At 47.7% G+C, this 26,492-nt stretch overlaps 1 protein-coding gene across 1 annotated transcript in view; it reads left to right on the plus strand.

Annotated features, from left to right (window-relative positions):
• RAB23 (RAB23, member RAS oncogene family) overlaps positions 1-26,492 on the plus strand; it is a 92,230-nt gene that overhangs the window by 5,493 nt on the left and 60,245 nt on the right. The window contains exon 2 of the mRNA XM_073569411.1: positions 7,638-7,832. Within this exon, the coding sequence (XP_073425512.1) occupies positions 7,638-7,832 (195 nt within the window). The remainder of the gene's footprint in view (positions 1-7,637; positions 7,833-26,492) is intronic.

Genomic DNA, 26,492 nt, shown 5'->3' on the forward strand with positions numbered 1-26,492 from the left:
TCATTCAGATGTCTGGGTGGCACATACATGTGCTGTCTGCTTTGACTTATTTATTTTTTCCACGGCTACCACACATTCTAATCTATGCAGTCCTGCGAGCCTGGAATAAGGTTATTCTGAAGCTGCAATTTATTTATTTTTAAAATATATTACTGTGGGAGTGCCATGAATGTGCCGCATTGTGCTGAGCCCAGGTCCTCTTTAAATCCACACAGCCATTCGTGAGTTTACAGGTTTCTTGTGGTATGGAAATGGTTTAGAGTTCCTCGTGGTCTATTGGCTGTGCTGCTTATTGGAACCACACCCTTCCATTTTATAAACCCGTGTCTGGCTTCCCTCCATGTCGTCATGGATTTGGACAATTTTATGTGGCCTCCTTTTGGCTCTGGGAGGGGTATGTACTGTATACCCATGCTGGACTAGGATTCTCTGTCAGTTATACTTTCGTTCTGTCTGGGTCTGACCCCTGGTGTGCATACTGCATTGTTTGATTGTTTTCTGGTTTTGACCCTCCGGCCCGTCTGTCTTGACTCTGCTACTTCTCGTCCCTTTTGTACCTCACCGCTACGTTTGGCTTTCTGACCTCTTGCTTCTACCTGACTACTCTTTTGTCTCATTCCCCGGTACCTCGTTTGACCCCCCGGTTTAGACTTGGTAACGTTTAGTCTTCCCTCCGGCGCCTCACGCCGCCCTCGGCCACTCCCCCTGGGTCACGTGGGTTAGGTCCTGCTCGCAGCCTAGTGAGTTCTCCACCGCTCTGCGTTCACCTCCCTCACAGCTGTGTGCAGCCTTCCCTGAAGCGGTCAGCACAGAGGACCGTGACACTTGAGAGCAATAGAATCTTCATTCTGTTCCTGGCTGCATTGGAGAAGGTGTTCTGGAGAGCTGCTCTTGTCGTTTTGAGATTGTTGTATGCGGTTTGTTTTGAATACCTCTATCTTTGCCTTTTTGGCATTTTTTTGCGTTGCTTTTCTGCCTCCTTACTGTGCACCCATTTTTCCGTTGTATTTTATCCTGTGTGCCTTTTGTTTGATGGTGCATTGGTTCTGCCTGTCTGTCTAGTCGGTGTTAACCTTTTACTCCCTGGGGGGTAGGGTGGGAGCTGCTAGGATTTCATAGGCGCACAGGGAGGTACTTGACACAGGCCTCCCCACCTTCAGGGGTAACTCTGGGGTTAGAGATAGACTAGGTTTTCCCTAGATTAATGGACAGTATAGAGTCCCTCCTCCCCAACTTTCCTATGGTCACAGCGTTACAAGGAATTTATCGGTTACTTTTTGTTTCTGTTTTACTTCACGATTCAACATCAAATTTTTTGTTTTTACGTGTTTTTTTTCTCCTCCTCTTCTTCCAAGAGCCATCTTTTTTTTTATTTTTCTCTCAACGTAGCTATTGTTTTATGGTTTTTGTTCTTACTGCGGTCATTAGTTCAGTGCAAAATGACCCAGAAATATTTTTGTCCAGTCCAATGACGGCGATGTCAGGCTTGCATCGAATCCCATCACCTATTTAAGTGATTTTGCAAAAATTTTGTCACCATGTTTTCGTTTTTCTGACACATAACAACATTACAGCTGAGTGATAGCTTGGTGTTCTACACGGTGGGCTAACAGTTTTACTGATACCAATCCGGAGCACAGAGGACATGTATGATCCTCTTCCCCCCTCCCCCCTTTTTTTTTTTTCTCTTCCTTTGGCATTCTAGTTGACCAAGGGAAAAAAACATAATTAATCTTTATTTTTATAATAATCTTTGTTTATATAGCGCTAACATATTCCGCAGCGCTTTACAGTTTGCACACATTATCATCACTGTCCCCGATGGGGCTCACAATCTAAATTCTGGCGTTTTGATGTCTTTTCTCCTTACGTTTTTTTTTTTTTTTACCATAGAGTTGATTCTTTCTATATTTTGATAAATCAGACTATTACATACTCGGTGATTTTTCTTCCCTCTTTCTTTTTAACAAGGATTGTGTAGTCTTGAGACCTGTAACTTAGTTTTGCCACCTATAGAGCTGTATGAGGACTTTGAGGTTCATACAATGTTTTGATCAGTTTTTATTGCATTTTTTGTGGGAAGTGCAGAGACCCAAAAATTGGTTGTTAGTAATTAAAAAGATAGAAACACCAATGCATACAGTATGGGTTTCACTTTTTTCTTTCTTTTTTTTGTCATCTTCATAGGGTACTTGAACCTGTAATAGTTTTTTCTGTTCTTTATGCCAAAGAATCTAACCCTAATAATGATCGTGACCTGACAGAGCTACCGCCATGGCAGCGATAGGCGCAGGCCCCTGGCTGATATGGCCCCCGTACAGGGTTTTGTGAATTTAGTTATCGATAGAGAAAATATCTGATTTCTTGGGACATAGATTCCCTTTAAAAATCTTGTGTATCACCAGGTTTTTGCTATGTTACCTGAGAGGGGCAGAGACTCTGATTCCAGCAATGTGTCATTTACTAGTCTGTATCCGTTCATTTTGATATAGTGTGTTCTCTGACTGGTGATTTCTATATAACTCTGCCCACATCACTGACTGACTTGCGCTCTGTATACGCTGTGCATAGGCAGCAAGCTACTAATCAGTGGTAGTGGCAAAGTTACATGGAGTAAGGGGACCTCATGGTGCAAGACAACTAGTCCCACTAGTTATAACCTAATGATAATGCATTGATATGTATCAAGGTCTCTGTCATTCTGCTTTCAGATTACAAAGAAAACTGGTCACAGATTCCCTTTTAATTGTATAATCAAGTGGATAGAAGGGACCAAAAGGGGAGAACCACTTGTATGTTATTTGGGTATTTCATAGATCTGGTGCTCTCTATCCGAATTACAGCATGGGAATACAAGTCCTACAAAGCCATATTTCAGTGGCAGGAACCTTGTTACATCCGGACATCTGATCTCAGAAACTGAGACGTCCAGAGCGTAATTCCTGCATTCACGTTCAAAGTCAGAGGAGACGTGGTGACAGGTCACTTTTCTGCTCCTCTCTGGCTCTTGGCAGATGTTTACCTGGACAGAGTATGATGGGTCAGGGCCATAGCCCCTGATTCCCTCCACTTACATCTTGTAGCTCGTGCTCATTGCATGTGAAGAATGAATAACTAATGCTTTTTAGATTATTGGTTCAGTAAGAGAAAATGTATTATTAGAGAATTCCCTCTATACTTATTCAACTTTCCAAAAATAAAAAAACGTCGCAGGCAAGTATGAACCATCCTGCAGCCGGTGTAACCAGTAAAAGTGTCCTTTTATTCAGGAAAATGAGAATACGATGTAGATCAGCGATGGTTAAGAACATTTCAGAGTCGCTGCACGTATGAGGACTTTGAAAATACAAATTATTGCTTTATAGAGCATCATTGATTTCAGGGTGCTGGACATGTAAAATGGGGTCACATGCAAAATATAGATGGCAACGATGCTTATCTAAAAATGCATGCAGGTCACATGCACACATATGGTTCGAATAGTAAAAACTACAAAGCCACAATAACGGTATAGCGTAGTGGTATTACTAGCAGAGCAATAAAGGTAATACATATAATCCCATATAAAGACATATAGGCCAAATGACAAAGAATGGAAAGTGGCATGCAGAAAAGATTAGGTCCCGAAAGAATAAATGGAATATGAATTGTACAGGGAAATGGCAAACAATGCAAGGCTATTGTGTAGGAAATGTATTGAAATAGGCATCAGACAACAGCAGTGCATGGGTCCTCGCCATAATGGTTATATACAAGGCACATAATGTATCATAGATTAGGAATACATGTGTGTCCACCTGATGATGTACAGGAGCCCCGACGCTCGTTTCACCCTGCTTCCTCAGGGGGCGTATGTAGAGTCGGCAGAGAGACTGGGGGTTTAAATATAGCCAGGGGTCCAATTGTAGAAGAGAGATCAGCATCCATTATTGTTATGGTCAGGTGTGCAGCGCATGACATGCTCACTCCTCAATGGAGAAAATGACTTCATCATGTTTCCGGGCCGCGAGACACAAGGTGTTAAAATGTCACCCAAAGGTCTTTTAAACATATTGATACATTCTTTTCATTGCTGATTTTTCGGGCTGGGTCCAGAGGAGGATGCTCTTGTTCAGTGTTCTATATGCAGAGATTGTGAAGGCAGACATGCTAATAAACCCTCACTGCCTTCTCCTTGAGGAGTCTTTCTGCATCTGACTGCCCTCCCCACTGCATGATTTTGTGCAAGCACCTATTGACATTTTAGAATGTCAGCGCAGGGTAAAGTGCGGAGGGCCCCAGACCTTTAAAGTCTATGGATGGTCAAGAAGTAGTGAAGTCCTGTTCCAGATTAATCACACCTTCCCACCTGCTTGTTTTCGGTCTTTCCACCCCCTGCCTTTTCTTGGATTAACAGTTCTGGCTTTAGTTGGAGAAGGGCAGAGATAGATGGAAGGTGGGAAGGTGTATATAAATGACTGGCCCCGCCGTGATGCACTGAGCGCCTGAACTTGGTTTGAACAGTCATTCAGTGCTGACAGTCCCGTTAATAATATATATATATATGAGTGCCAGTGACTTTCGTCAGAGAAGGCTCTCGGATGGTTTTGTGTCGTCTCAGGAGGTTGCTTGGGTTCCAGACTCCTAAATGGTCAGTTTGTGTCTAACTGATAAAAACACTGTAGCATTGTATCAGTAGATTCTGCTCTTATTAGAAAGTTCAGCTGTGGTTTCTATGAAATCTTTTGCTTTTAGTATTCTGATTTTTTTTTCTCCATTCCTCACAGTACCTTTGTTAACAGAACAGGAATGTATTGGGCAGGAGCCAGACTTTTTTCCATTGCTATGTTTAGTCTAAGCTGTGTGATGCTTGTGCTCCATTAAGATGACAGCCCAATAATACATGGGCCAGATACTTCTTTCTGCAGAACAGTATTGTCTATAGCAGGGGGAGGGAACCTTCTGTGGCCCCGGGCAGATTCCTGGGCCGGCAGCTGTGTTTTGACGGCCCCTGGCCTTTGAATTTCTTCTTGCTCTGTGAGCACACACACGGTGTTCACTGCTGAATGCTGAAACGTGTGCAATGAAGGGTTACATCCAGCGTCAGGACGTACTTTGTGGGCAGAGTTAGCATGCAATTTCTACAGCCCCCCAAAGGATCCTATAAATATCCATATGGCCTTTGGAAGAAAAACGTTCCCCACCTCTGACCTTAAAGGGAATCTGTCACCCCTTTTTTGAGATATCATATAATGATATCATTCAATTGTGTGTCACATAAGGATTCTCTTAGTACTTTTGCTTCCCCCTGACCCCGCACCTTTCATGCATAAATACCTTTTTTATATATCGGTTCAAATGTATGTAAACTGCTGCTGTCTGGTCTGCTGGGCGGGGCTTATTCACTTGCTCCCCCCTCCCTGTCTTGCTCTATACATTTCTTCTTGCATAGAGCAAGACAGGGAGGAGGGAGCAGGTGAATAAGCCCCGCCCATCGGACAGGACTGCGGCAGTTTACATACATCTGAACCGATATAAAAAAGGTATTTATGCATGAAAGGTGTGGGGTCAGGGGGAAGCAAAAGTACTAAGAGAATCCTCATGTGACACACAATTGAATTATATCATTACATGATATCTCAAAAAAAGGGGTGACAGATTCCCTTTAAGTAATAAAGCTCATTTTCTTCGAGTTCTTTTATTTACTCCCCTATGCACATATAACTCAAGGTCTATTATGACGTCTTGTATTATATACTAGTTTTAGATTGTATTTTAAAGTTCTTTATCACGAAACTTATCTCCAAACTATAGGGCAAAGTAACAGTGGAGTAATTGTCTATAGCAGCTGATCATGTTCGAAGCCCTCATTTTTCCAAGGTCCTGTAATTATTATTATTATTCAAAATGAAAGCATCATCTGACTAATTGTGCTGGACAACTTTTACATAGGGCCTTATACAGTGGCATGTCAAAATTTGGGCACACCTGGTCAAAATTACTGTTATTGTGAACAGTTAAGCAAGTTGAATATTTTCATCTTTTACATGTTAAAAATTACAAAAAGGAAAATGGGCTGATGCAAAAGAGTTGGGCACCCTTGGGGATTTGTGTGCTCAGATAACTTTCAAACCTTAATTAGCCTGTTAGGGTTATGGATTGTTCACTATCATTGTTAGACAAGGCCAGGTGATGCAAATTTCTCAGCTTTAGAAAATCCCAGCCTCCGCTAACCTTGTGCCAAAAAACAGCAGCCATGGGTTCTTCTAAGCAGCTGCCTAGCCCTCTGAAAATGAAAGTGAAGGAGGCCCACAAAGCAGAAGAAAGTTATAAGAAGATAGCAAAGCATTTTCAAGTTGCCCTTTCCTTAGTTCGAAATGTAATTAAGAAATGGCAGTTAACAGTGGAGGTCAAGATAAGGTCTGGAAGACCAAACAAAATTACAGTGAGGGCTGCTCTTAACATCGCTAGAAAGGCAAATCCAAACCCACACACACACACACACACACACACACACACACACACACACACACACACACACACCGCATGACTGCAACAGACCTTCAGAAAGATTTAGCAGACTCTGGAGTTGTGGTAAAATGTTCTACTGTTCAGAGACCCCTGCACAAATATATGGCCTTCATGAATGGGTCATCAAAAAACCTCTCCTATGTCTTTACCATATAATTCAGAGTTAAAGGTATTCAAAAGAACATCTAAACAAGCCTGATACATTTTGGAAGCAAGTCTTGTGGACTAATTGAGGTTAAAATAGAACTCTCTGGCCACAATGATCAGAGGTATGTGTGGAAAACAAAAAAGGGCACAGAAATTCAGGAAAAAATATCTTGATGACCATGAACCATGGAGGTGGATCCATCATGCTTTGGGGTTGTGTTGCATGTGCAGTCAAATCCATGGGGAACATTTCATAGGTAGGAGAAGAAATGGATTGCTGTAAATGAAATTTCAACAAATTCTTGATGCAAACATATGACCATCTGTCAAAAAAAGCTGAAATTGAAAAGAAGATGGCTTCTACCAATGGATAGTGATCTTAAACACACATCAAAATCCACAATAGACTACCTCAAAAGGCGCAAGCTGAAGGTTTTACAATGCCCCTCACAGTCTGTGATCTGAACGTCATTAAAAATGTGTGGCTAGAACTGAAAATAGCAGTGTTTGCAAGACAACCCAGGAATCTCAAACCTGGAAAAATTTTCCAAGGAAGAATGGATGAAAATTCCTCAAACAAGAATTAAAAGATTCTTAGGTGGCTACAAAAAGCTGTGATACTTTCAAACGAGGGTGCTACTAGGTACTAGCCATGCACGGTGGCCAAACTTTTGCATCGGTCCATTTTCCTTTTTGTAATTCGCAAATGTAAAAGACTTTGCCTGAAATAGAAATGTGTCATATTTAACTTTAGCCCTTTTTAGAGATCTTTATTTTTATTTTTTCAACTTGCTTAACTGTTAACAATAACAGTAATTTTAACCAAGGGTGTCCAAACTTTCACATTGCCACTGTGTCTGTGGGGTTCCAACACTGTGTTTTGTAGTTTTATTAGTTTACTTTTACAATCTCTGCAGTTTGTCTTTTGTGATGCGATTGTGTAAACTTGACTCTTCTCGATCTTCCTTATATGCCTCCAGGCTAAAGTCATTCAAAAGTGGTGAAGGTCGAACAATCAAGATGTTGGAAGAGGATATGGAGGTGGCCATTAAGGTGGTGGTGGTTGGGAATGGTGCGGTTGGTAAATCAAGTATGATTCAGAGGTACTGCAAGGGAATATTCACAAAGGATTATAAGAAAACCATTGGCGTGGACTTCCTAGAAAGGCAAATACAGTACGTATTATTTTAACATTTGTTTGCATATGTTAGTAATGTTCTTTGTATCACACATTTGTTTGAGCTGCCATATCTCCAGTGCACACAATTATCATTGTCACTTGCAAAGAAATAAGTATAGCAGCAGGATGCATGTGCAACAAACCTCTCCAATCATCTCCTCCTCGCCGTGGTTTTGCAGTTGGTAAGGAACACCTAATGGTTTTGGGGCAGATGCCATGAAACGTGACATCGGTTGACCCAAAGTAGAAATTTCCTAATAGCACAACAACAGTCAGCCATGGGTATCCGGGTCTGGCCCAGCATCTACAACTTTGAATTGAAGTTTCAATGAGGACCTGGTGGTTAATAGACCTGTGCAAGCCTTCTTAACTGGGAGCTTGTTACAGGGCGCTATTCCGTATCTTAAATAATGTCAGGCTTGACTATTAATAATCAATATTCGGCTAATTCTTCACCTGTTACTATTCAGATTCCTTTGCATTATATTCTACAACTGGCGAGATACTGAGACAAAACCAGTGTATCAATGAAAGGTATTTATTACACACGTCTACAGTTAAATACACTACTGAATTATCACACTAACAGTATACAGTAAAAACACTATATAATTACAATTAACCCCACAATATCCGAATTATACTTCCCACCCACTTACCTAAAACATACACACATTAATTACAGCTCACCCACCTATTGCTAACTATCCCTATGGGAAATAAGGGGTTAATTGTGATACTTATCACTTCCCGGGACTTGGTGTGGTTTAAGATCCTGCTTGAGACTTGTTCATTTTGATGAATGTTAGGCAGTCTACACTTTCATGGGACAACCGGATGCACTTATCTGTCAGAACACCACCAGCAGTGCTGAAGACATTCTAAGAGAACGCTGGCTGCCGGGCATGACAAAACCTCCAATTCGTGACAGGCGAACTCATGCCACTCTTCCATTTTTGACCAAAATGAAAAAGCGTCCAACTTGTCCCTCCTGATGGCATTGATATTGAGCTCCAGATACTCCTGCACCATCCTCTCTAGTCATTCACAACGTGTCAGACTTGTACTCTGTTCTACTGGTCTAAAAAAAAAATGTGTGAAATGACTCACAGAAATTGCTTATGCCACTTACACTGCTGCTGTGCTAATGTTTTTGCGATAACGCCTTGACGTTCCCGGCGTTGGACGCCTAAAACTGCCATGCACACTGTGTGCTTCACTACTGTCTTGAGGAAAACCATTCTTAAGATAGTCTACAAGCATGTTTCTGTTTCGATACTCCAGCATTCGCGCGTCCCTTTCCTTAGGGTGAAGTAGGAAAATTTACTCTTGTACCGTGGATCTAACAGAGTGGTAACCCAGTAGTCAACACTATTTCTAACGCTAAGAATATGTGCATTATGTTGCAGATAGTGCAGCAAGAAGGTGCTCATGTGTCGGGCGCTTTCATAAAGTTCAAGTGTATGGTGTATTGCTGGCGGGGTAAAACTCAAGCTTGCTTCCTCCGTTCCCTCCCGCCAACTACGGAAAACAGAGAGATGATTATCCTCTTCATCTCCTGACTGTTGTGCGTCCATCACCTCTTCCTCCTCCATTTGTTCCTCGGCTCCGGCACTTTCACTAACAGTTTGTCAGGTACCATGAGCTCCCCCTCGATCGTTGTAATCCACCCTCCCATGGCATCCACCTGTGCGATGACAGACCGGAACTTTGAGATATTGTTATCCCTTTCTCATCCTCCTCTGTTGTCACCTCTCCCTCTGGAACCACCACCTCACGCACACTATTCAAAGTGTTCTCCGGCATGTAAATGACCGGAATAGTGATACTGATGACAGCATTGTTGGCGCTAACCTGAGTAGCCATTTCTCAACTGTTTAGAGGTCCATCATCTGTGCTCACACTGCAAGCGTGTTTTGCACCGTGCCCGTACTGTGTTGGCCTAGGCCAGTGATGGTGAACCTTTAGAGACTGACTGTCCAAACTGCAATCCAAAACCCACTTATTTTTAGCAAAGTGCCCTGAATACTGAGGTTTTAGATTAGAAAGACAACTCGTACATTAGCGCGCTATAGAGTCAATATCAAAGAGTTTGTAAGCGCTGCAGTCCAAGCCTAAAATACTAACTACCAATTGTAGTGAAGGTCTGTTCTTGAGAAGAGAGGATTTTTAATCAAAAGTAAAATTGCAAAGTTTGTTTTTACAGCCTCTTTGCAATTCTAACCCTTTATCATGATGAGAATAAACCCTTGAGGCAGGGATATCAAATTCAAATTCACAGAGGGCCAAAGTTAAAAGCTTACAGAAAGTTGCAGGCCTACCTTGATATTTGGTTACAAAATGTCTACAATTGAGGAAGTTTTTTCTTATCAAATAAAATTAACTTTTCGAATTATAGTGAAATAATATAATATGTAATGTTATGTAAGAGCAGTAAAAAGCATATGGCCCAATTATCTAATTTACATATGTAATAACAAAGATTAAAACAACCTTGAATAAAACATATAATAAAGTATGAGGCAAACAAAAGTGGCCACAAACACAGTATGATACCCCCACAGTGAACTTCTCCTCCACACGTACAGTATGATGACCCTACTGTACCCCCCTCCCTCAGTTCCCCCAGCAAAGAATGGTGACCCCATCACAGTATGATTTTTCAACTTTAATCACCACACAGCCCTCCATACAGTATAATGGGCACAAAAAGTCCTCCATACAGTACAGTGGCTCCACATACATCTCCATACGGTGTAATAAGCCCTACATAGTACTCCCTGCAGTATAATGGCTCCACATAATGCTCCACATTATAACATGGCCCCACATAGTGCTCCATACTGTATAATGGCCCAACATGATGCTCCATATTGTATAATGGCCTCACATTGAAAAAAAAAACAACATGTATATACTCGTGTATAAGCCGACCCGATTATAAGCCAAGGCACCTAATTTTGTCAAGAAAAACTGAGAACTTATTGACTCAAGTATAAGCCGGGTATGCATTGTCCGATAATCCCTATTCTGGTATGCATGGTTCCTCATCCCCATCCTTGTCTGCATGGCTCCTCATTCCTGCCCTAGTGTTCATGGCTTCTTATCCCCATCCTTGTATGCATGACTCCTCATCCCTATTCTGGTATGCATGGCTCCTTATCCCAGCCTTGTATGTATGACTCCGCATCCCTGTCCTGGTATGTATGGCTCCTTATCCCATCCTGGTATGCATGGTTCCTCATCCCTATCCTGGTATGCATGGTTCCTCATCCCTATCCTGGTATGCATGGTTCCTAATCCCTATCCTTGTATGTATGGCCCCCATGAGAAAAGCAATAAAAAAACCATCCTACTTGCCTTCCCTGCACACCCTTGCGGCATCTTTTTCCGGTGCCAGCAGCTCCTGCAGCTGAGCAATCACGTGTCCCCGCTCATTAAGATAATGAATATTCACCTCTCTCCACACCTATGGGAGTGGAGAGAGGTGAATATTCATTACCTTAATGAGTGGACACCCGTGCTAGCTTGGCAGCTCCTGGAAGCCGGCGACTGCGGCTGAAACTGCTCGCTATAAGAGAAATGAATATTCAGTGCCAATGCAGTGAATATTCATTTCACTTTAGCAGCCACTGACTCTTGTCTCCTGTGACCCGCTGCTCCGCCACTCACCCCTCCCTCGCTGTCTTCTAGTACTGAGGAGATGGCGCGCATGCCCACCGGGAGGGCTCTGCTTGCCCCCTCTGGCACGCGTGCGATAGGTTCATCACCACTGGCTTAGGCAATGGAAAAGGACATACTTCACCAGGGCTCATCGCTGCTGCAACATGTGCAGAGTAGCATAGCACCGTGTCGGAACATCTCAAATCAAACTGTTTACTGGTAGGCTGAAAGACCTCTGTAGCGATGCAAGTCAATGACCTGCAGGATGCGATTGTTGGAAGTGAGCACTCAGCGACTGCGCTCTCTTCAGCAGCGCATCCAGGCCGGGATAGTGGCAGAAAAATTGCTGCACCATCAGGTTGAGGAAGTGAGCCGTGCAAAGCATGTGTGTGAGTTTGCCCCGGCGTAGGGCCGCCACCAGGTTTCACCATTATCGCACATGACCTTCCAGGTTCAATGGAGACAGCCATTGCTCTAACTCGACCTGGATAGCTGTCCACAACTATTGAGCTGTGTGACTGTGATCCCCCAAGGCATATTAATTTGAACACTGCCTGACTGCAGTGAGCCATGGCTGCGCGGTACGGAGGTGGGGGGGTTCTATTTACACTGTTGGAACGTGTGTCTGATTAGGGGAGGGGTTGAGGGCACAGGTGGAGGACCTAGAGGAGGTGGAGGAGCCAGAAGCCGTAGAGGAACTGTTTGAATCCCCAAGCCTTGCAGGACATACTTCTATATTGAAGTGTTGTGAAGCAGCCCTTTGACCGCCTGCCCCCACAGTCACCAGAATCACCCAGTGGCCTGTCAGCAAGATGTAACGCCCCTGCCCATGTTTGCTCAACCAGGTGTCAGTGGTGAATAGGTGATGTCTGCGACATGCTGGTGTAGTGCAGGCACAGCTTTGTTAGAGAAGTAGTGGCGACTGGGAAACTGGTACTTAAGGACTGCGATGGCCATCAACTTTCAGAAACTGTCTGTATCCACCAGGCGGAAAGGCATCATTTCCATGGCCAACAGATTGGAGATGGTGGAGTTCAACTAGGAGGAAACATTCTTTTGCAGGACCGAGGGCTGGCTTTTGTACTAAGAGAGAATGAAGTAGGGTGAACAAGACAATCTGCCGGACTGTGAGTGAGGTGTAGACAGAGATGTTGTGGTGGATTGAGAAAGATGTGTTGTGCTAGGTGTCACAAGAGCAGCAGTCATGTCCACGTCTGTAACAGCTGACCAGCTCTCATTCACCACGACTGTAGGGGGTAAACAAGTGGATATTCTGCGGCTGGAAACCTGTGTGAGAACACTTGGCATGGTGATGGAGAAAAAAGCAGCAGATGTGGCTGGCGAGGCCCGCCAGTCGGCATTTTAGTGCAATGAGATTCTCAGACTAAGGCTAGCTTCACCCTAGCGTTTTAGCGCACGGCCGCCGCTAAGCACCGCCCCCTGCCCGCCCCCTCCTGTCATCTCCGCCTAGTAGCGCACATCGCTGCATGAGATTCTGCACACCCTATCTTTAGCATAGGGTGCGCTGACCGTGCGCTAGTAGGATTTTTGAGTGCGCTGCGCACTTTTGAAGGTGCGGCGAACGCAGCATGTTGCATTTTGGTGCGCTCGGCGCACCTTCAAAAGTGCGCAGCGCACGCAAAAATCCTACTAGCGCACGGTCTGCACACCCTATGCTAACGATAGGGTGTGCAGAATCGAATGCAGCGATGTGCGCTTCTAGGCGGAGATGACCGCAGGGGGCGGGGCTTAGCGGCGGCCGTGCGCTGCGGCCTAAAACGCTAGTGTGAAGCTAGCCTAAAGCATGTTGATCTCAAATAAGGCGGTTTGTGCATATTGCAATTTTTGCCTCTGAGTGTTTTGTTTTGATTTTTTTTTTCTTGTTTTGCAAATTTGGCAGCGCGAGTTGGGTCATCCTTTGTGGTATCAAAAAAGATCCAAGCTATGCCACCCCTGCGAACTGCACACTTGCGACCGGCTCTTGCTACAGCCAGAGTTGGTGCTAAGGATGCAGTGCTTGTCGTGGTTGCATTACTTCGTGTCTGTGCGGGAAGCCACAACGTAACCCATCTACACCTCTTCTGCTGAGTTACTAAGCTGCATACATCTGGGTACATACCAGGTGGGATCTACAACCTCCTCGTCATCCTCTGTTTTCTCACACTCCTCTCCCTGAGAGTCACCCTCTTCCTGCGTTGACACCACAGTACAGTCCATGTGCACCTCTGCTATCTGAGTCCCATATGCATCACCTCCACCCCCAGTGGTTAACGTCTGGTGACGAGGGTCTGGATTTTGCTCGGATTCTACTTTGTTCGGCCCTGGATCCAACATGAAAAAATTTTGGGCATCGGTGCCAATGCTTTCCTCCTTTTGGATTCCTGTGAGTCTTGGGAGCAGACCTCCGATGCCCATGGAATAGAATGTGTGAACAGCTCTGCAGACTGGCCCATCTGTGGTTCCCCACAGTAAGTTGGGCGTTTGAAAATTTTTGACGCGGTGGGAAACGAGGCTGATTGGGGTACCACCTCTGAGGATTGTACTATACAGTGGGGCAAAAAAGTATTTAGTCAGTCAGCAATAGTGCAAGTTCCACCACTTAAAAAGATGAGAGGCGTCTGTAATTTACATCATAGGTAGACCTCAACTATGGGAGACAAACTGAGAAAAAAAATTCCAGAAAATCACATTGTCTGTTTTTTTTTTCATTTTATTTGCATATTATGGTGGAAAATAAGTATTTGGTCAGAAACAAAATTTCATCTCAATACTTTGTGATATATCCTTTGTTGGCAATGACAGAGGTCAAACGTTTTCTGTAAGTCTTCACAAGGTTGCCACACACTGTTGTTGGTATGTTGGCCCATTCCTCCATGCAGATCTCCTCTAGAGCAGTGATGTTTTTGGCTTTTCGCTTGGCAACACGGACTTTCAACTCCCTCCAAAGGTTTTCTATAGGGTTGAGATCTGGAGACTGGCTAGGCCACTCCAGGACCTTGAAATGCTTCTTACGAAGCCACTCCTTCGTTGCCCTGGCGGTGTGCTTTGGATCATTGTCATGTTGAAAGACCCAGCCACGTTTCATCTTCAATGCCCTTGCTGATGGAAGGAGGTTTGCACTCAAAATCTCACGATACATGGCCCCATTCATTCTTTCATGTACCCGGATCAGTCGTCCTGGCCCCTTTGCAGAGAAACAGCCCCAAAGCATGATGTTTCCACCACCATGCTTTACAGTAGGTATGGTGTTTGATGGATGCAACTCAGTATTCTTTTTCCTCCAAACACGACAAGTTGTGTTTCTACCAAACAGTTCCAGTTTGGTTTCATCAGACCATAGGACATTCTCCCAAAACTCCTCTGGATCATCCAAATGCTCTCTAGCAAAGTTCAGACGGGCCCGGACATGTACAGGCTTAAGCAGTGGGACACGTCTGGCACTGCAGGATCTGAGTCCATGGTGGCGTAGTGTGTTACTTATGGTAGGCCTTGTTACATTGGTCCCAGCTCTCTGCAGTTCATTCACTAGGTCCCCCCGCGTGGTTCTGGGATTTTTGCTCACCGTTCTTGTGATCATTCTGACCCCACGGGGTGGGATTTTATGTGGAGCACCAGATCGAGGGAGATTATCAGTGGTCTTGTATGTCTTCCATTTTCTAATTATTGCTCCCACAGTTGATTTCTTCACTCCAAGCTGGTTGGCTATTGCAGATTCAGTCTTCCCAGCCTGGTGCAGGGCTACAATTTTGTTTCTGGTGTCCTTTGACAGCTCTTTGGTCTTCACCATAGTGGATTTTGGAGTCAGACTGTTTGAGGGTGTGCACAGGTGTATTTTATACTGATAACAAGTTTAAACAGGTGCCATTACTACAGGTAATGAGTGGAGGAAAGAGGAGACTCTTAAAGAAGAAGTTACAGGTCTGTGAGAGCCAGAAATCTTGATTGCTTGTTTCTGACCAAATACTTATTTTCCACCATAATATGCCAATAAAATGAAAAAAAAACAGACAATGTGATTTTCTGGATTTTTTTTCTCAGTTTGTCTCCCATAGTTGAGGTCTACCTATGATGTAAATTACAGACGCCTCTCAACTTTTTAAGTGGTGGAACTTGCACTATTGCTGACTGACTAAATACTTTTTTGCCCCACTGTATGTGATGTTAAGGTGGAGGAAGAGTAGGAGAGGCCACTTCATGCAGCGCTTGCCATCTACTGGAGCACATGCTCTTTCTGAGCCTTGTCTACAAGACGTACCGCTGTGCAGCTGCCAAAGAAAGGGAATCAAGTAGCCGGTCCAGTAACTATGCTGTCAGTGGTCTTTGGGTAGGACGGGATGGTGTTTGTTCACTTGAGCTTTCATTAACTTTAACATTAACACCTAACCCACGTACACGTCGAACACCAATCCTATTCCCCCTTCCACCATGACCTTGCTTTTTTCTCCTTCGTCTCATTGGGGGACACAGAGACTGTGGGTGTGTGCTACTGCTGTCTGGAGGCTGACACTAGGCATACAAAAAAAACAAGTTAGCTCCTCCTCCGCCGCATACACCCTCGCCCCGATAGCGGGCGGAAACCAGTTTTTTGCTTAGTGTCTTATGGAGGCACACGCAGTCTGGATCTCTCCAGACTAATTTTTTCTAGTTTACCATGAAGATGTGACAGGGGCGACGGATCCTATAGAAAGGGTCCGATCTCCCCAAACCAACAACGGGCGAGCACGCGTTGAGTATCGCCTCCGCGTATCCTTTCCCGCACCGAGGGACATATCTGGGACTTTTCCCCAGACATCTGTTTTTTTCTTTGTTTTATGAAGATAAGACAGGGGCAACGCATCCTATTGAAAGGATCCGATTTCCCCAAACCAGCAACGGGCGACCACGTGCGAGTATCCCTCCACGTTTCCTCTCCCGCGACGTGGGACATTAGGCCAGACTTAGCCCTGTCCACCCCTAGGTATTGAAACCATGGGCTTGCACAGAGGCACAAGACTAGTCTGTGCGGCCCCCATGACTCCACCAACGCATGACGGCGGTGCTGCATGGCGGCAGACGGTCCCTCTCCTCGCCCCGGCAAGGCGGTCGGAGCTAGGGTGCCTGCACCGTCTTAAACAGAGTACCTCAGGTATGTGCTGGAGCGAGTGGAGGGCCCTGGGCAGCGTTTTTCGGAAAGGCACGCTTTCCCCTCCGCTCCTCTAACCTGCTTCGCCTCCCTCCGGGTATTGGCGCGGCCGGGAGACTGTGGGGAGCTGCATCCGGATGGCTGAGGTAGAGGGGTAGAGATCGGTCTGCAGGCGTGCTAGGCGGGCGGACCGGCTCCAATTTAGCCCGCGGCTTCGGCCTGGGCCGCGGGCGGAAGCGCCGCACGTCTTCTCCGGCGCCGCCCCCCGTCGTCAGGCATGGGGAGGCGGGCGGCCGGGGTAGCGGTCGGGCGGACCGCTTCTAAATTTAGCCCACAGCCTACCAGGAGTGAGACTGAAGCACGGGGAGAGACGCGCAGGAGCGGGTAAGTGCGACCCCGTCCCGGAGCCACACTAGGGCACTACACAGTACCCTCCTCCCCCTCCGCCTACCCCCCCCCCAAACCTTTAAGGGATTTTTTGTGTGTGGGCCGACGCCAGCAGTATGTCTGGGAAAGGAAAAACGCACACGTTCCTTTATGCCGCATGCGTTTCCTGTGGGGTGATGTTCCCACGAGCGCAAACTATTAAGTTATGTGAAGCCTGCGACTCCGTACGCGCCCAGGACCCCTCCCCTGCGACAGAGCCCAGGGGTCTGGATCCCCCAGAATGGGCGTTATCACTCTCTCGGTCCATGGTTTCCCTCACAAAGGCGATTGAGACCCTTCAGGCCCCGGATAGGGGTAGAGATGACGGCTCGCCTGTTTGGGAGGGGTCATCCACCTCACAAGAGCCTCCGGCCTGCAGGGGCCGCACACTCTCTAGGCAGGCGCACAGGAAAAGAGCCCGTACGGCGTCTCCTGGCCCCTCCGGTGCCTCAGCATCCGTGAGTGCGGCATCTCGCTCACCGTCACCATTTTCTGGGAGCGAGCAGAGTTCAGGTGATGACTGGGAAGAGTCCTTGGACCTGGATACCCCGGGGTACCAGGAGACGGTAGACAGTCTTATTGAAGCAGTCAATCAGACTCTGGGTATTGACGATGATGTCTCCCTAACCGCAGGTCATAAGGTATCCTTTAAGAAGACCAGGAGACCACATAGAGTATTTAGCACTCATCCTGAGTTCGAGGATATAGTGCAGCGGCATAGGGATCGTCCAGACAGACGTTTTTCAGGACAAAAAACGCTGGAAACGAGATATCCGTTCGCATCGGAACTTTGTAAAAAATGGGCGGAATCTCCGGTAGTGGATCCCCCAGTGTCACGCCTAGCTTCTAGGTCCTTGTTGTCAGTACCTAGCGGTTCTTCCATTAAGGACCCCACGGATCGACTCATAGAAGGTTTAGCTCGCTCGGTGTATGAAGCATCGGGATCAGCGCTCTTTCCTTCTTTTGCGGCAACATGGGTATCCAAAGCCATGATGTCATGGTCAGATTCTTTAAACAAGGTCCTAAAGGATAGAGATTTGCCGTCGGAAGTGGCGGAGATAGCAAGTCAGATCGCGATGGCGGGTGACTATTTAATTAATGCATCCTTGGATGCGGCTAATGGCGCGGCTGTAGCGGCAGCAAATGCAATCGCCATTAGGAGAGCCTTGTGGTTAAGGTTATGGCGAGCTGATTCTATTTCTAAGAAGTCTTTGACTTCCCTGCCTTTTCAGGGTAATCGGCTATTTGGGGAGAAATTAGACAAGCTCATTTCAGATGCTACAGGGGGAAAAAGCAGCTTCCTTCCACAGCAAAGGATTAGGCCGCCTTTTCGTCAACCTCAGGTGCGCTTTCGAGCATTTCGCACCCCCGGGTGGATGGCAGCGGCCAGTACCTCCACCCCAGCTCGCTATAACCAAGACAAGGAGTGTCAGGTCACGTATAGAACCAACCCGCTGGGTAGGATGCGGGGCCGCCCGCCCAGATCAAGGGGGGCCAGGTCCCAGAAGCCCTCAGCGAAATGACTCGAGGCATCCAGTACCCGAGGACAGCAGAGTAGGCGGACGTCTGCGCAGGTTCTGCCGTGTCTGGGTCGCGGTGGCGCGCGACGCATGGGTGGCAGAATTAGTGTGTTCCGGGTACAAAATAGAGTTTGTCAAAGATCCGCCAAGACGATTTTTTCTTTCCCGGCTTCCCAAAACGGAATCCCGGGCAGAGGCATTGCTAGGGGCCATCGAGGTGTTGCAGCGCAACGGGGTCATTGTCCCTGTACCAGAGTGCGAGAAGACCCAAGGATTTTATTCCATCTGTTCGCAGTCCCCAAGAAGGAAGGAACAGTAAGGCCGGTTCTGGACCTAAAGCTCCTGAACAGGTTCATCAGGGTCAGGCGTTTTCGCATGGAATCTCTCCGGTCGGTCATATCGTCCATGGAGCACGGAGAATATTTGGCCTCGATCGATGTCCAGGATGCCTACCTGCACATCCCTATTTTTCCCCCACATCAAAGGTTCCTTCGGTTTGCAATCGAGGGCCGGCATTTTCAGTTTGTGGCCCTACCTTTCGGGTTGGCCACGGCCCCCAGGATATTCACGAAAGTGATGGCGGTCGTCATGGCCGTTCTACATTCTCGGAGCATAGTGGTTTTGCCATACTTAGACGACCTCTTAGTAAAGGGGCCGTCCTTTCGGGCATGCGAAGAGAATGTGAGCATCACACTGGATACCCTATCTCGCCTAGGATGGTTGATCAATGGGAAGAAATCTTCCCTTACCCCAGCTCAGAGGATTTTATTCCTGGGGATGATTTTCGACACTTCCTGAGGGTTGGTAATTCTCCCTCAGGACAAGGCTCAGGCGCTCCGGCAGGGAGTCCGAAGTCTTCAACAACCGGGCCCTCACACTATCCGGTTCGGGATGAGGGTTCTAGGAAGGATGGTGGCGGCTATGGAAGCAATTCCGTTTGCTCAATTTCATCTCCGTCCCCTGCAGCATGCTCTCTTAGCGGCTTGGGACGGGAGTTCGTTCTCCCTCGATCATCAGTGCAGGTTGCCCTCTCAGGTTCGACGGGCGCTTCAACGGTGGACACACGACTCCTCTCTTCGTCAGGGGAAGCCTTTTCCCCCAGATCATTGGTTGGTGATCACGACCGATGCCAGTCTTTACGGCTGGGGGGCAATCTTCCAGCATCACACGGCCCAGGGGCAATGGTCGCCTCAGGAGTCTCGTCTGCCGATCAACCTGTTGGAGATTCGAGCGGTGCGGTTGGCGCTGCAGCGTTTTCAGCACTTGCTAGCAGGACGCCCAGTCCGAGTTCAGTCAGACAACGCCACGGCAGTGGCGTACGTGAATCACCAGGGAGGCACGCGCAGCAGGGCAACCATGCGCGAGATAGAGTATGTACTCCGTTGGGCCGAGTGGCACCACTCGGTAATCTCAGCAGTTCACATACCAGGTGTGGAAAATTGGGCAGCAGATCTCCTAAGCCGACAGGGCGTCGCGGCCGGGGAATGGTCCCTTCACCCCCAGGTCTTCCAGCAGATTTGCCAACGGTGGGGGACTCCAGACGTGGATCTGCTGGCGTCCAGGGAGAACGCCAAGGTGAGCACGTTTGTCGCTCGGTCTCAGGACCCGCGAGCGATCGCGGTGGATGCGTTGGTCCTACCGTGGAGCCAGTTTCGGCTCCCATACCTGTTTCCCCCACTGCCGCTTCTCCCAAGGGTCATCAGAAAGATCAAGACAGAGGGGGTCCCGGCAATTCTGCTGGCCCCGGACTGGCCCCGTCGAGTATGGTACGCGGATCTAGTGCAGCTCTTCGCAGACGTGCCTTGGCGTCTACCGGAACGGCCAGACTTACTGTCTCAGGGGCCGATCTGCCACCCGAACTTAGGGGCCCTGTGTTTGACGGCATGGCCGTTGAATCTTGGATTCTGACCCAGGCGGGATTTGGGCGTGAAGTGGTTGCGACAATGGTTAGCGCCCGGAAGCCGGCCTCGGCGAAAATTTATCATAACACTTGGAAGGTTTTCTTTCATTGGTGTCGAGAACACGGGGTTGCGCCATTATCCTTTTCGGTACCCAACATCCTGGCTTTTCTGCAGTCCGGCCTGGACGCAGGGTTGGCGCCAAGTTCCCTTAGGAGGCAGATTTTGGCCTTGTCGGTCCTTTATCAGCGAAAGATCGCTACCAATATGCAGGTCAGGACGTTCATTCAGGGGGTCTCTCATTTGGTGCCCCCCTAAAGAGCACCCATAGATGCCTGGGACCTTAACCTGGAACTGGGTGTCCTACAGGAAGCCCCGTTTGAACCCTTACAGGAAATTTCATTGTCATATCTCTCCAGGAAGGTGGTATTCTTGGTAGCCATAACTTCCAATAGGCGGGTCTCGGAGTTAGGAGCATTATCTTGCAGAGCTCCTTTTCTGACTTTTTTAAGGATAAAGTAGTCCTTAGACCACCGCCGCCTTTTCTGCCGAAGGTCGTGTCCTCTTTCCATATTAATGAGGACATTGTTCTGCCTTCGTTTTGTCCAGCGCCAGTACACAGAGTGGAAAGGGCGCTCCACTCTTTAGATCTGGAAAGAGCTCTCATGAGGTACGTGTCAAGGACAGCACCTTTTCGCCAGACGGACTCGTTGTTTGTGATTCCTGAAGGGCGCAGGAAGGGTCTCGCAGCCTCATGGTCAACCATAGCCAGATGGATTCGCCTAACTATTCAGGAGGCTTACCGTATTAGAGGCGCACCGATTCCAACAGGGATAGGGGCACACTCTACTCGGGCAGTGGGCGCCTCTTGGGCGCTTCGGCACCAGGCTTCGGCAGAGCAGGTATGCAAAGCAGCAACCTGGTCCAGCCTGCACATTTTTTGTAAGCATTACAATGTGCATACTCAGGCCTCGTCGGATGCGAGCCTGGGTAGGAAAATTCTCCACGCAGCTGTCATGATCACGTGTGTCAGGACGCAGATGATGCCGCAAGGCGAACCCATAACACACGTGACCCTGGATACACCGCCTCCAGTGGGGCGCATTTAAATAATAAAAACGTGCAGGTGGATACGCCGCCTCCACCTGGCGAATTTGGGAATTACACGTTATACATACAATATCTGGAAACACCGCCTCCAGTAAGGCGCATTTAAATAATAAAGGGGGGAACCTGGGAAACTTTAACAATGGTGGGCCCTGCAATAGGGAAAAGGGAATTGGAGACCTCCTGAGCTCCCCTGAGCCAGTGTCCCTGCACTCCTAACGTTCCCTATGCCGGTTTCGCACCGGGCGCCGCACGCGTACCTCAACGCCCTTGCTCGCCCTGAACCTAAACCCTCACTAGGGAATGGGTCGGTGCGGAGACTAATCCCACCACTGCACTAATAACACACATGAGGAAAGAGACAATACAGGGGAAACACCACTTAGCTTTGCTCTGTTGCGTGCGCTCCTAGCAACAGAGCCCTCCACCTGAGTGCATCTTCTCCTCCACCTGGATCCATCACCATAACAGGATCCTTCACCTTAGTGCAGCCTTGGAGCAGAGTCCAAAACCAGTTGCAGCTGCTTAGTACCAGAGTCCCAAGGAAGTGTTCAGCCCCTGCCACGAAGTCAAGCATGCTTGAGTCCAGCTCAGCGGCCAAGTCCCACATGGTGAGTGCCACTCTCCATAGTAGCCACTCCACCAGACCATGCAGACACTTCCCGCTGACTCCATCACTGCGACCCCACCACGCCATGCCAGCCCTTCGTCCAGACACCATAGCTGCAACACGTCCCCCCTGGCTAAGCTGCGCAGGACTCCTCACCAGCTCCATCCTTCCTCCAGGCTCTCCAAAAACAGAGTGAACACACTCTCACAATATCACAGGCCGTGATTGCACCCCCTAGCACACCTTTATAGGGTGTCACACCTGATCCCTAATTAAGTGCACAAAAACCTAAAGTGCAATACTGCTAACCACCACCGGGGACAGTCAAGACACCTTGGAACTTTCCAAAGTAAAAAAAGTTCACTTTGTGCTTTTAATACTGCCAGATCCAACACTGGATCATGACAGTACCCCCTCCTTAATGAGGGGCCTCTGGACCCTCAAGACCACCCCTCATTAGGAAAACACCTACAGCGGGGACGCCCAGACCCTGAGTTCACCCCACCATTCCCTGACACTTCAGGTTTATGACAAACGCACCGCTGGTATTGGCAATAAAGTTCATTTTGGAGGCACCACTCATCTCCACAGCGCCGACCTGGGGAACGAGTTTATGTATGTGTATGTTTGTTTGTTATGAGCTGATCAGGCTCCACAACACACTTCCACAAGATGTTATTTGGTGGCACACATACATGCTCGTTCACACACAGGTCCGGACCTGAACGTTTATTACACACATTCGTTTGTCAAAAAATTGGTGAACTCATTCAGGACCTGATCACAGAGGCGTCCCCCTGTGTCACCACACACACACCCCCGCTATTCACCAAGGGATCACCACCCTCCAACCCTCTTCACCATGAGGTCTGCGCCTCCCAGGGTTGGTTAATGGCGAGGGTAGAGATTTGTCCCTACTCCCCCGCAGCACACCTGCTGCACACACCAGGAGGAGAAGGGGACGGGAAATGGAGGAAATATACACTCGCTGGTCGCCTCCATACGACCAGGAGGGGCGGCTTCTTCGATGGTATAGAAGATTTGGCGTAAACACCGCGGACTATCACACCAGTCAGCTCACCACAGGGGCGTACCCCTTCACCTCGGGGAATACCAGGCAGCTCCGTGGGGCACCATTCCTCCCACCTGCCTGGGTGCGCCCGCATGCATGAACCAGTCCCGCTCCCCAGCAGCGACTCTAGGGGGCTTTTAGCCAGACCGCAGCCGCCATTTTTTTTTTTTTTTTTTATTTTCTGGTTAGCTGAGCAGAAGCCCCAGACCCTGATAACTGCTGCTGCAGCGGCACTAACACACCTTGCCGCTCCCCACACCTCAGTGAGGCCCGGCAGCAAATACCATAGGTCTCCACATGGCCAAGGCTCACCAGAAAAAAAAAAAAACTGTATGGCCTGTGATAATGTCATGATCACGTGTGTCAGGACGCAGATGATGCCGCAAGGCGAACCCATAACACACGTGACCCTGGATACACCGCCTCCAGTGGGGCGCATTTAAATAATAAAAACGTGCAGGTGGATACGCCGCCTCCACCTGGCGAATTTGGGAATTACACGTTATACATACAATATCTGGAAACACCGCCTCCAGTAAGGCGCATTTAAATAATAAAGGGGGGAACCTGGGAAACTTTAACAATGGTGGGCCCTGCAATAGGGAAAAGGGAATTGGAGACCTCCTGAGCTCCCCTGAGCCAGTGTCCCTGCACTCCTAACGTTCCCTATGCCGGTTTCGCACCGGGCGCCGCACGCGTACCTCAACGCCCTTGCTCGCCCTGAACCTAAACCCTCACTAGGGAATGGGTCGGTGCGGAGACTAATCCCACCACTGCACTAATAACACACATGAGGAAAGAGACAATACAGGGGAAACACCACTTAGCTTTGCTCTGTTGCGTGCGCTCCTAGCAACAGAGCCCTCCACCTGAGTGCATCTTCTCCTCCACCTGGATCCATCACCATAACAGGATCCTTCACCTTAGTGCAGCCTTGGAGCAGAGTCCAAAACCAGTTGCAGCTGCTTAGTACCAGAGTCCCAAGAAAGTGTTCAGCCCCTGCCACGAAGTCAAGCATGCTTGAGTCCAGCTCAGCGGCCAAGTCCCACATGGTGAGTGCCACTCTCCATAGTAGCCACTCCACCAGACCATGCAGACACTTCCCGCTGACTCCATCACTGCGACCCCACCACGCCATGCCAGCCCTTCGTCCAGACACCATAACTGCAACACGTCCCCCCTGGCTAAGCTGCGCAGGACTCCTCACCAGCTCCATCCTTCCTCCAGGCTCTCCAAAAACAGAGTGAACACACTCTCACAATATCACAGGCTGTGATTGTACCCCCTAGCACACCTTTATAGGATGTCACACCTGATCCCTAATTAAGTGCACAAAAACCTAAAGAGCAATACTGCTAACCACCACCGGGGACAGTCAAGACACCTTGGAACTTTCCAAAGTAAAAAAAGTTCACTTTGTGCTTTTAATACTGCCAGATCCAACACTGGATCATGACAGCAGCAGTGGCACACCTTTAGACAGGAGGGCATGCGGCTTGGATCGGTGAGTTGTCCTCCCACCCAGTGACTGCTTTAGTACGTCCCACAGTCTCTGTGTCCCCCAATGAGACAAAGGAGAAACATGGATTTTTGTGAGTACTCACCGTAAAATCCTTTTCTCCGAGACGCTCATTGGGGGACACAGCACCCACCCTGATAGCCAGTTGGCTCTTGTTTATTTAATTAGTATAATTCTTATTTAATGTAGGGTGGTCCTTTTTCAGACATATGATTTTCTGCGTTAAGGCTAATTTTTGGATGTTCTCCTACTGCTTTTGCACTTAACTGGTTTCCGCCCGCTATCGGGGCGAGGGTGTATGCGGCGGAGGAGGAGCTAACTTGTTTTTTTGTATGCCTAGTGTCAGCCTCCAGACGGCAGTAGCACACACACACAGTCTGTGTCCCACAATGAGCGTCTCGGAGAAAAGGATTTTACGGTGAGTACTCACAAAAATCCATGTTTCGCACTCATGTTGTATGTACCCTTCCCCTCTTTTATCCTGTTTATTCAAAACCCTAGGCCTAGACCTGTCAGTCACCTGTCACTAAATTAATAATCAGTATTTATTGGCTGATATAGTGTGGCTAGACCACAGAATTAGCCCTAACGACTTTGATTAGGAAATGTGGCCTTCTGCTTTCTCACTGAAACACAGTTTTATCACAAAAATTGGGCCTCTTGGCTGAACAAAATTATTAGGCCTAATGATTTTGAAGAGGTAATCTGGCCTTCTGATTCCTCACTGCAACACCTGTTTTGCTTAAATGATTTGGATTAGCAAATGTGGCCTCCTGAGACTACAACACAGTTTTTGCACAATCTAGTTTTATACTGGAAGATCGATTTCAAACAGGACAGGATCCTATCTAGCTAACTGACAAGTTCACTTTCAGCAGCACTAGCAGGAGCGGTTTCACGGCACTGCGACACTGAGAAAATGGTGCCACAAAACAAGATGTCCGCTTTTTATATGGACAGTGACGTGACTTCAGCAGCCAATCACAGAAGACCTGGTGTCATGGCGTTGTGGATGGTTTCTGCGCCATGATTGGCTGCTGCAATGTAAACATTGAGTTAAGGGGAAAAAATTATACTCCACCGCTCCTCTGACGTAGACACACCCTCCCCTCATCAAACATGTCCGTCATCATACAGCATCTTTCACGATCCATTTTTGGATTTGTGGCAGCTCTGGTTCCACTCAGTTAAAACTTTTTTCCTTTTGGGCCATCGGGGGTTAATGACAGTTTTTCCCCGCTGGCAATCTGATATAACTGCAGTGTTGCTGGGTCAGCTGATATGGGTGGTAACCATTCCCACCATCCTTTAAATGGTCACCTGATGCATCAGCTGACTATCGATGATAGAACAATCTTCAGTGACCAAGCCTGAGTGAGGAGCTCTCTGGGTGCATTTGTGCTTCTGCTAGGTTCATTATCCTGGTGCCTTTTATTCTGCTGTTGTGCGTTGCTTTGCAGCAGAGAAACCTGAGTAGTTATTTCCTCGTCCCTTTTTTGTTTGTCACTATCCCCTGTGTGGTAATATCTGCAGTGGTGATGCTAGCACCCCTCGCCAGCCAGTGCACTAGCCAGGGCAGCGTTAAGTGACAATTAGGGACAAGGTATCCACACGGCAGTGGGGGGAGGAGGACCCACTTAGGGCGTTAGGGGAGTGCAGGGACAGGCTTAGGCTTGAGGTCAGGGGTGTCCCTTCCTACATTTCTCTATTGGTAGGGC

Source organism: Dendrobates tinctorius, unplaced genomic scaffold (genome assembly GCF_039654945.1).
Source record: "Dendrobates tinctorius isolate UK_male_01 unplaced genomic scaffold, ASM3965494v1 ptg000024l, whole genome shotgun sequence".
NCBI lineage: Eukaryota > Metazoa > Chordata > Amphibia > Anura > Dendrobatidae > Dendrobates > Dendrobates tinctorius.